This window comes from Lithobates pipiens, unplaced genomic scaffold (genome assembly GCF_037356315.1).
Source record: "Lithobates pipiens isolate NorthernLeopardFrog02 unplaced genomic scaffold, aLitPip1_a1.2 Scaffold_18, whole genome shotgun sequence".
NCBI classification, from domain to species: domain Eukaryota; kingdom Metazoa; phylum Chordata; class Amphibia; order Anura; family Ranidae; genus Lithobates; species Lithobates pipiens.
The window spans coordinates 149,812,081-149,823,666 of NW_027507758.1; the positions used below are offsets into that span (position 1 = coordinate 149,812,081).

Here is an 11,586-nt window from a genome sequence, read left to right on the forward strand (position 1 = left end):
TACAAAGCTGTCCTACAAAAGTGACAGTGACAGAGGTGGGGATAAACTATAGCCCTGCCAGATCTGCTTTTTGTAGCATTTTTTTTCCCAAAAGAAAGTTTTCAGATACAGAACACATTTTATACATATACAGTAATACGTGGTAGTGAGTTGCAGTGCCATTCATTTAGAATGGTTGACCATTGCACAATGACAATAGCATACTTGCACATTATGGTATGCTTACCTTTTCAGTGTGCCCTCCTCCAGCAATGCAACATCTGTGTTCTCCCTCCCTGATGCCCAAGAAAAAAATTCTCTAATAGCAGAAAACCTTAGAGGAGTTCTCATTTTCCCCATTCCATTTAAAACTAAAAAGAAAGTTTTGGGTATAGATACGTTTTCTTTTTCAAACAGAATCACAAATGTTACAAGGAATGTTATTGTGCAATTTAAGTCTCAGACTTTACAAGGGTCTTTACCATTACTACTACCATGACTCCTTGTGGTCTATGGTGAACTTTAAACCTAAAACCTTGCTTCCACGATCTCTTTCCATTCAGCCCTGTCTTCTGCCAGGTTAATGTTCTGCTGCCTGCCATTTACAGTTTTTTTGTCCATCTACTTCTCCCCCCTTTCTTTTCCTTTACCTATGGCCAAAAATTGGTATTTTCTCTTTAATATTTCTTCCAACAAACGTGGTTTGCTTCATGGAGTCTTTGCAGCACCTCACATATAACTGGACTTGTTATATAATGTTGAATACATTTTCTAGCTTATCCAAGCCTCTTCTTCATTTCTGATAAACAGAACTGAAGATTTGGCTTGGAAAAGCTATGAAACATCTTGCACATTGCAGAACAAGCCCATTTAAATGTGACTAATTACAACTGTAGACTACATGGAAACATGCAGTCAATATTCTAGCCATTTTGTTTTACTGTGTATTCATATTTGTCTAATTATTTCAAACAACCATGTTATGAGTTTGCTCAGAGAACCAGTTTTAATACGTTATTTTACCAAGACAAGAGTACTTGGGCATGTGGCAGTACAATAATTAGATATACAGTATATTAGATAGATAAGCATCATGTTTCCTTTGAATCTGTCAGCATCCATGTTTAAGGTTCACTATAAATCACGTTTTTTCAATCAGCCAGTGGGCTAGCAAAGAAAAAAAAAATCGAATTAATTCTGCCATCCACATGGTGGATGGAGGAATCTTCCATGTTGTGCTATTGCATTCTACAAACAAACTCAAGGATAAACCGAGGAAAAAAACAAGCTTTACTTACCACCAGCCCACAGACAACCAAATAACCTGTCTAACAGTATGCGTTAAAAGGGGGTATGCTTTTAACACATACTGTTAGACAGGTTATTTGGTTGTCTGTGGGCTGGTGGTAAGTAAAGCTTGTTTTTTTTTTTCCTCTGGTTTATCCTTGAGTTTGTTTGTATCTGTTGTTAGCCTTCCAAGCTTCTTACTGCGATAGCCAGCTATAGGTGTGAGCAAGTGGCGTCTTTTTGTTTCGCTATTGCATTCTAACAGTGGGGACTCTCCGCTTTTAGAATACACTGGTCAGCACAGCAGATGCTGATCCAATGAAAGTTTTTCAGTCCAACGATAGACTTCTGTCAAGTGCGAACCACCATGAATAGAAATTCGACCAATCCCTGCTAAACTGATCGAATTACAATCCATCTGTGGCCAGCCTAAGGCTAGCTTGACGCCTTTTGTGTTGCGGGAACATACCAAAAAGTACACATTTTAATGGTGTTGTTTAGAATGGTATGCCCAAGCAGAAGAACATTAGCAGGTAGCGGTCTTCCTATACAGCACACCATAATGCACATGCCATGTTTTGTGGTGCACAGCATTATAAACATGGTGCAGGTCCAATAAATTCTTCATTGTGGTGTATTGACAGACCATTTAAAATGAATTGGTTGTCATACAGCAACACGTGATAATGCAGGAAATTCTGAATATTAACCTGGAATTATGCTTAGGGCCTCTGAATGTAGATTCATCATGGATGTATTCTGCAGTTTCCCCAAAACCCTCTTACAAGCTACTAATACTGTGCAGCTTTCTGTTACAAAGACTAATTTAGAGTGAGGTAGTCACTAGGATTGAGTTACTAAACTGACAGTGTTTGCTAATATCAGACCCAATAAAGTGTGCATGTAAAAGTTCTTCCTATTTTCTAATCTGAAAATTTGCCCTATGTGCCCTAATTGAAGGTGTGACCCCAACCACCAACCCTCGCCCCACATGTTACACCGAAATGTGACTTCCTCATTGTCCTTTCGAAGGGCATTGAATTGTGAGATGCAATAGTGCACCTACAGTAAACTGATTTTTGCACACACCCTGAATGCTATCATGGCATGCACAAGAAGGTTTTCTGAAGATGGCTACAGGCACAGTGTGATGTCTGCTATTTCCAGCATAGGTTACCTGATTACAGGCCTCTGTAAATAGTTGTCACAATCTCTAATTTACCACTGCCAATTACTCGGCAGCATAATTATAATGGTAAAAATGAATCTCTATACTGTTTCTAGCCGCTGAACATGCTGTGATCTTGCTTCATGTGTAACAGATTCACTTTTACAATTTATTCACATAAAGCGCAACCAGCAACAGTGACTTATACAGCTAATTCAAGGATGGGCTTTCTATGTCTTGGAAGTATTGCGTGTTGCTTTTTAGCAGTCTTCTTTTGTGACTCTCAAGAGCAAAAGCTGTTTTTCAAAATTAACAAGAATCCAAACAGCTTTTACCTTGATGCCTGCTAACTGTTCACGGACACGTCTTGTAAAACAGCTGATATATTGCATTACAAAGCAAACGTTTGTGTTTTTTCTCTTGTTTTCTAATTAACTAAGCTATATATTTCTAAACCCATTTAACTTTTTTTTTTCCCCACGCCGTGTTTTGACAGGCATTGCAAACACTTTTCCTTGTAGTGCCATTTGTTAAATGTTCTGTGACAGATGCTGAACCACCCAGATATGTGAAGAACACCTTACAAGAGTCTGATTCCAAGGACAGTGTTTTGTCTTGATATATTTTTCAATTGTGATGATTTTTTGAGATATACAACTACTATACAAACATAACATAGATACACAAAGTTCTAAACTCTGTTCAGTTGCAGTCAATCTATAACACTTATGATAGCTCCAAGACATATTTCATGTAGTACAATGTTGTGTTATACTGTAAATGCTAAATTTTTGCTTGTCATCTTCTTGCTCAGACAAAGCGGGTTTCCTGGGATGAACCAGAGCGGCCTTATGGGATCCAACTCTCCATACAGCCAGACCTTAAATAGCAATGCTGCCATGATGACGCCACAATCATCCCCATACAATATGATGAACAGTTCAGCAGGTAAATTCCATGTTTGTTTTACATTAAACACATAAGAGATTGGAATCTGTTTTTATTTTTTTTTCTCACGCACATGAGATCCTAATCTGTTTTTGGTTATCTAATGCAAATGTGATTGGAAATGGTTTTGTCTTCCCTGTGTAAAAGTAGTATACGGGCATGCCCCTGTACTTCTGATATAAAGATATTTCACTTCTTATGAAAACTCTATAATAATATAAGGTTGGTGTATATCATAACATTACAGTGCAAACACTGCATTTGATTCCATATTCATTTAGTCACATCTGGCTAGTTCCTTTTACTGTCCTAGAATAACCAGCTTTTTAGGTTATGGAACTAACATGTAGCTTGAATCTTGAAGATGGATTGGAGCGCCAAAGTAATGGGTCAAAAAGACAATTGGGTATGGTAAATTTGTACTTTATTTAAAGTCGATAACCAATGTTTTTGGGTGTAAAGCTGATCTTCTTGTGGACTGCAAAAGAAAGGTTGTTGGTGTTTCTAATCTTATATTGGAAGAAGGGGGATTTGTGTAACTTCCAAAACACATTCGCTATTGACTTTCATTAATGGATTTCACCATACCTGACCGTTTTTTTGATGCATTCCTTTTCTCTGCATTATCTGTTGCGCTTTTTCATCAATGATCCTCCCTAGTGGTGGGTGATCACCTATAGCAGGGATTTGCAATTAATGGACCTCCAGCTGTTGCAGAACTACAAGTCCCATGGGGCATAGCAAGACTCTGACAACCACAAGCATGACACCCAAAGGCAGAGGCATGATGGGACTTGTAGTTTCGTAACAGCTGAAGGTCCGCTAATTGCATATCCCTGACCTATAGCAAGGAGTAACCCAATAACCATACTTAGGTTACAACACTACAATGTTTAACACCAAAACTGTATCAGATCTGACACCACCCCTAATGCAACTATACATAGTTTGAATTTAGCTCCTTTATCAAACTGCTTTTGTTCTGCTTCATAACATCCATAGTTATCATAGCTTCAAAGTTATCCATGCCAGTCTACCTACATGCCGTAAATCGAAAGCAAAACCTAATGTAACCTATACAGTATATCCCTATTTATCTTGCTCCTCCTTTATGGTTAAATACTAGAAAGCCTCTAAACCAGGGATCTCAAACTGGCGGCCCTCCAGCTCTTGCAAAACGACAAGTCCCATGAGGCATTGCAAGGCTGACAATTACAAGCATGACTTCCACAAGCATGATGGGACTTGTAGTTTTGCAACGGCTGGTTGGCTGCCAGTTTGAGAACCCTGCTCTTAATGTTTTATATTGTTAGTGGGTGAACAAGAAGAAGAAAGTTGTTGCAGTGAAAGAAAACTGAATACAAACCTAAATGATTTAAGCAGTATAATGAAAAAGTGCATAAGCTGTGATTATCTTCACTGGAAACCACATGTTAAACCTAGCAGTAGAGTCTAAGATTCATTATAATAAATATATATGCAAATTATGACCTTCCCTATAAAAGTGAAACTGGACCTTTTTACTCACACCTACTAAGCCACACATTCTCTGCAAATTAGATTAAATGAGCATTAGAGAGGCTCAGAAGGAATAGGGCCAAGCTTGACTATTTCAATAGATGTCAAGATTGTCAAGCAACCTCAGCGACGCTAATGTTTTTACATACATTTGAATTGCACAAGTTCATGACAGGTATACTAGATTAAACGCGGTATACTATAACTAAGTTGTGACTATTTACTGTTAAATAGTAATTGATAGCTCCTTCCTCTCACATCTTCTGTATGTTCTTATTGGCGATGAGGCTGCCCTCATAGTGATAATCCAGTAGTAACATGCAGGAGGAAGGATGAGACCGGGTAAGCAGCGCTATTAGGATGTGTGCTAAATTGACACCTACAGTCACCTGGCCTGCAGAACAAAGATATGCACAGGCACCATAGTTCTGGATAAAAACATAACACTGACAAGGCACTCCTGAAACGACATGTGGGTGTCATATATGCATGAAGTAGTTAGACTTCAAAGGGCTGACCGGCAGTAATATCAGAAGCACAAAGGACAGTGTATCCATTAAAACAGTATTGGTTTATTCCACACATGGTTAAAAAACAATTAAGCTGAACGGTGGTTACCAGTTGATGACCAGTCTCATACCACAGGCATGCGGGTTATGCTGGGGAACAGGGTAACAGTAGAATCCATGTTGGTACGTTCTCGCCTGCTATGGCAAGAAGGCAGGCGGGCCACATCACTGGAAGTAGATGTCACCGGAAGTGACATAGCCGGAACCAGAAACTATAGTTTTGGAGCATGTCGGTACTGTTTTGTTTGGGACAGATAAACCTTAACCACTTGCTTACTGGGCACTTAAACCCCCCTCCTGTCCAGACCAATTTTTAGCTTTCAGCGCTGATGCACTTTGAATGACAATTGCACGGTTATAAAACACTACCCAAATTAAGTTTTTATAATTTTTTTCCCACAAATAGAGCTTTTTTTGGTAGTATTTGATCACCTCTGCGGTTTTTATTTTTTGTTAAATTTTTTTTTAAAAAGACCAATTTTTTTGTTATAAAATTTTGCAAACAGGTAATTTTTCTCCTTCATTGATGTACACTGATGAGGCTGCACTGTTGGGCACCGATGGGCGGCATTGATGGGCACTGATAGGTGGTACTGGTGGACACTGATGGGTGGCATTGAAGGGCATCGATAGGTGGCATTGTTGGGCACTGAGAAGTGCCACTGATAGGTGGCACTGATGGGTGGCAGTGATGGGCACTGATGGGTAGCAGTCATGGGTGGCAGTATTGGGCACTTATAGGTTAAAGTGAAAGGCAGCACTGCTAAGTGGCACTGATTGGCACCACTGATGGGCATTGATAGGTGGCACTTGTGGGCATTGATAGGTGGCAGTGGTGGGCAATGGCAGGTGGCACTTGCAGGCACAGAGGAGGCAGATGTGCCTCCTTCCTCTTCGGGACTGATGTCCCTTGAGCATAAGCCTGTGATCGCCTTTTTTTTTTCTCCTCACGCTGTCAGCGTGAGGAGAAAAAGCCGATTACCAAGCTTTTGTTTACACACGTGATCAGCTGTCATTGGCTGACAGCTGATCACGTGGTAAGGGGTCAAGATCGGCGCCTTACTTGGATCGGTGATCACCTGAGTCTCGGTAACTCGGTGATCACAGCACGCGTCGGGAGCGCACAAAGGGGAGGACGTCCTATGACGGCCTTCCCGAAAGTTCAGGTCCATGCTGTGGCCATCATTGGGCTATAGCGCGGACCTCAAATGGTTAAACAATGATGCATATGCTTCTACCTGTTCAAGTTGGATTTCTTCCCACATTGATTTCACCTAATACTACTTTTTTATTGTACAATTTGAATATGTATTTTTGTTTTAAAACTGTTATACATATTCTGTGTGTGTTAGGCGCACATTGGCCATTTTTCCTGCCACTTAGACAACAGCGCACTGGGCCATGAAATTGATGGAGAGATATAAGGGAAGGTAGTATTTAAACATGAAGTATTCTGTTTGCTGAATTGGGGTCTAGGCAGATTTGTAAGGATTCCTCTTTGGAAATAAACCCAACACTGAGCCTTATTTTATTACCACTGATTTGCCACCACAGAGAACGAAAACCCACGTGTTAATTTGAAAATGATCCTTTAAACTGGAGCAACTTCTAATAACCAGCAGTGTGCATATTGACAGCCAAAGCAAAACATTAACAGCTTTTAAAATAAAGCTCTTTGATCTCTCATTGCTGCCTTTAGCCACTGAACTGTTTTAATTGAATACAGGATTTTTTTTCCCCTGTGCTTACTGTTGGTAAAACATGTCCTCTGGCCATGTGCTTCATTTAATAAGATACTGTAAGATACTGGTTTTAACTTCCAATACTGTGAGAAACTTTAAAGCGAGCAAGTGAACATTGCAGGGATAATACTGCAGCATGTATTTTCAAGTGTTTACATTGAGTTCAATGAAAAAAAAAAAATATGTGCCTAAACATGGACAGTATGAACGCAGCCATTTTAAATTTACATTTCAAAAATAATCCTTTTATTTTGGATAAAGCAGAATAGGGTTAGAGCTTCTGTTGTGTTTTTATCTCTGTCCCCATTAAGAGAAAAATATGGGATTATAAAATAGTCATACTTAGATGGCTGCGGCACCAATTCTAGCTGCAGCTGTCCCCTGTTGCTTCTAAGACTGAGAACTGAGCGATTAAACACTGCTGATCGCTCAGCTCTCAATCTTCAGCATGCAGAGAACTGGTGACTGTCAATCATCATCTCTCTGCTCTGCCCCCCATGCAGAAAAATAATTCCATGCCAAAGCAATACTTCTGTCTGTGAATTGAGAATTTTTAGGAGCAAGTATTAACACAAATTTCAATAAATTCACATATGCAGATTAGTGAACGAAGCCTGTTATATGCTACAAACTGTACATCCATAGCTTTGGAAATCTGTGGCATAGTCAAAGCATTTGTTGGATTAGTCAAAAGATATACTATACTAAACTATAGAGTAAATTAGAAGCTGCCATATATGATTTCTCTTTTTAATCCCTTAAAAAATGTTTCAATTGACTGGGCAGGAAAGTCATCCTTATTGAAAAGCGCCAATCTGTTGGATTCTAAAATAATAATCAAAATTAAAGTCACTCTTTTAGGATAGTCTTCAGTCACCTCCAAATGTTGTGGGTTTTAAACATCAAATGTTAACTCCAAACAAGATTAGTGTCTTTTTTTTTTTTTTTTTTTTTAAGCTTGTAAAGCTTCATGTCTGCAGGCACATCAAAATGTAATGCTACTGACCTTTACAATATTAATTCCAAACAAGTTCAAGGTATGACAACAGCAGTTTCAAATCTCATCGCTGCCAATATGTGACAATATATTTTCTGTTGCTTGAGTCAACTGAAAAGATTTGGCCAATTAAATTAATGAATACTTTATATTTATATATACTACATTCCATGATCTAATAGCCCATATTTAATCGTGCAGCATAAAATCACCTTTATGAACAAGACCACTCTTGAACTAACCCTTGAAATGTGCCTTCCTAAGACCCCTTTCACACTGGGGTGGGTTTCAGGTGTTTTAGCGCTAGAAATAGCTAAGCAGCTGAAAACCACCTCTCATTCATGCGGGATGGGGAAAAAAAAAGTCCTGCGAGCAGCATCTTTGGGGCTGTATCCAGCACTCCCAAAACACCCCTGCCCATTGGAATGAATGGGCAGCACTTTCAAAGCGCCTTAGAAGGGTTTTAAAAGTGACACAAAACTGGAGTTTTTAACCTCTTTTTGGGGTTAAAAGCGCTCCGCTATCGTCCCAAATGGTGGTACAAAAGTGCCGCTAAAACTTGAAAGTGGCCGTGGCCTCAGTGTGAAGCGGGTCTTAGTAAAAGTATTGTACATCACAGGCCCTTTGTCCCTTGTAAGAGTAGAGTGTTAGTTGTTACATGTGAATATATTTTTATTCTTGATGTAATGTTATCAGCGCATAACTTATGAAAGGCATTTAAATTCTGATTCTTCGTGCAAAGAGACATATTTAACCAGGAATGTGTACTGCAGGCTTTATCATTTTATGATGGGTCAATAAGCCTGGCCTAATAGGTTGTTGGCTTTGACTAACGAAAACACATCCAAAGAGTTACCTAGGCAGAGTGTCTTCTGAATCTTTGCTCTCTGTATTGAATATAGCTTGGATTATTGTGGTGGAACAGTGCACTGTATGAATTGAATGTATGCATGGATTGCTGTGTGTACAGTAGCACTTGGTTGGAATGCCGGACAAGGAAAGTTGGAGACAGAATCTTGTCTTGACCATTCATCATAATGACAAAGCATTCCATAAAGGGATCCAATCACATTTTTCACTTTGTTTCGATTCAAAAATTCCATTAAGGCAGGGGTCTCCAAGCTATGGCCCTCCAGTTGTTCAGGAACCACAATTCCCATCATGCCTAGTCATGTCTGTGCATGTCAGAGTTTTACAATGCCTCATAGGACAGGTAGTTTCGCAACAGCTAGAGGGCTGTAGTTTGGAGATCCCTGCATTAAGGGAAAGTAATCAAATGAATACTATGCACATACTGTATATATACATCCACATAGGATGGTCTTCAGCTTCAGATGTGTTAGAACTCGATAACCATGATAATTCAAGATCACTTTTTTGGTTATTAAAACTCCAGGTCTACGTACATCTATGTGAGCTGATATTTTCTCTGAGGAGATACTTAGCTACTACACATGCTGATTGTCTTCTGTATCTTGATTTTGGTGTGGGATATTCCGTAACTCAAATAGTTGTGGTAGACTAGTGTACTATGTGGTCAACATTCTTGAAGAAAATGGCAGTTTTGAGCAAAACAATATTTCAGTAATATGACATCACATTCCATTAGGGAATAGAGAAACGTATTCAAATTAAAGCGGAACTAGACCCATTGCTTTATTTGTTTAAAAAAATGGTTATATTTCAGCACGAAATGTAACTGTCCCATTTGCTTAAGCTCTCAACCAAATTGTCAACCCATCAAATGGCTGGTGCTATTACTGATCACATGTGCAACATCATGGCAGTTGAAGATCAACTAAGGTCAAGCTAAGATGGCAGCTTCCTTGGCTGAAAATGGTAGGAGTGTTTAGCTCCACTTTAATACAGTGTGCATAGATATGATTGTCCACATCTGTGCTACCTGTGATATATTTTTCTTTTTTTTTTTTCATTTGAAATATTTTCATTTGAAAAATTACCTTAAGATACTAGTATAAATGCATAAGTACGGTATATGTTTTTTTTTTCAGCTGAAAGCTTTAATATATTAGAAATAAGTTGTATATGACTAGCATTTAGGAGTTTATTATGAATAATGACTCACAAATGTTCTACCAAATCTCATGACTTTTATCTAGTATTATAATACAATTCATTTGGTTCAAAAGGGAACTTTTTAAAGGTTACATGATGTACACAGCAAACCCCATAGTAATCTAACATACTTTGAATCAGAAATGCTTGGTAAGAACCAGAACAGTTTTTTAACTAAAATATATACAAGCGGTATGGCCTTGGAGCCTAGATCTTCCATTTTTTTCCTCTAGGTTAAAGACTGATTTTATATTCTTGGAACATCAGTTCATGACATTATTATTCTTCAAACAAGGTGTTCTGTGGTTCCTGAAGTGCACCCATTGAAGGTTCTTGCTGTCTTCGTACAGGAAGAGAGAAAGTGAAGTTGCATAGAATGTTATTGACCCAAGAGGCTGCAGTCCTAGCTGGAATTATATGCACGATTTATACAAAAGCAAAGCTGCAATAAAGATAAAATTAATCTAATTTCTGACTTGAGCACAGCTGCAGTGATCACTCAATAGCATTAACTGTCCATTTTCAGTTTTTTGCACCTTCTTTCTCTGGTTGAATTGTGTTTTTCTTCCAAATTAGAAGATGTGAGAACATTAGCTCAGCATATGCAATTCTAGGGTCCATGCTTTAAATTTGATGTAGGTATACAAGTCAAAGCAATACACAAAAAATTCCCTATGGATTTCTGGGACTAAACAATCATATTTGTTATAACAAGCAAATAAACCTACAGTCAAATTTTCTGTAAAATATGTGACCCAAGTACAAGATAACTTTGCATCAGCCAACAATTACCGTATATGTGTAGTTGTCCAAATGACAACCTTACAGTCTTGTATAAGAGCAGTTTTCGACTATGATATTTATTTAAGCTGGTCTTTATGGGTTTTGTTTGGCATACTGACACAAAATGACTCCTGCACATTTAGATTGTGGCCTGCAAATAGACACATTTATTGATTTTGCTCTTTACATGGTAAGCTGTGACTCTTACCTGGAACAAACAGATGGCAGATTGCCCTTCCTAAGAGATTTATTTGCTTTTGTGGAATAGTCAAATTTAATGTCAATAGCAAATTTTTTCCTCTTTGAATTACCTGACCATTTCCCTTCCTATTGTAAAATATGTTTTGAAGCATTGTTTGACAGCTGCCTGTGTGAAAACACTTGTTTATTGCAGCTTTTTGAATGTTATGCATATGGCCAGATTGAATTTTAAGTAACAGCTGTTGTGATCAGTCTGCTTTGCCTGCCGATTTTGCATTTTTATGTGTGTGTATATATATACAAAATCTAACAAAAGTA

At 38.4% G+C, this 11,586-nt stretch overlaps 1 protein-coding gene across 12 annotated transcripts in view; it reads left to right on the forward strand.

Moving 5' to 3' along the window:
* The window catches only part of ARID1B (AT-rich interaction domain 1B), a 527,934-nt gene that overhangs the window by 463,319 nt on the left and 53,029 nt on the right, over nucleotides 1-11,586 (forward strand). For all 12 annotated transcript variants that reach the window (XM_077486264.1, XM_077486251.1, XM_077486257.1 and 9 more), the window contains one exon: nucleotides 3,249-3,382. In XM_077486264.1, the coding sequence (XP_077342390.1) occupies nucleotides 3,249-3,382 (134 nt within the window). The remainder of the gene's footprint in view (nucleotides 1-3,248; nucleotides 3,383-11,586) is intronic.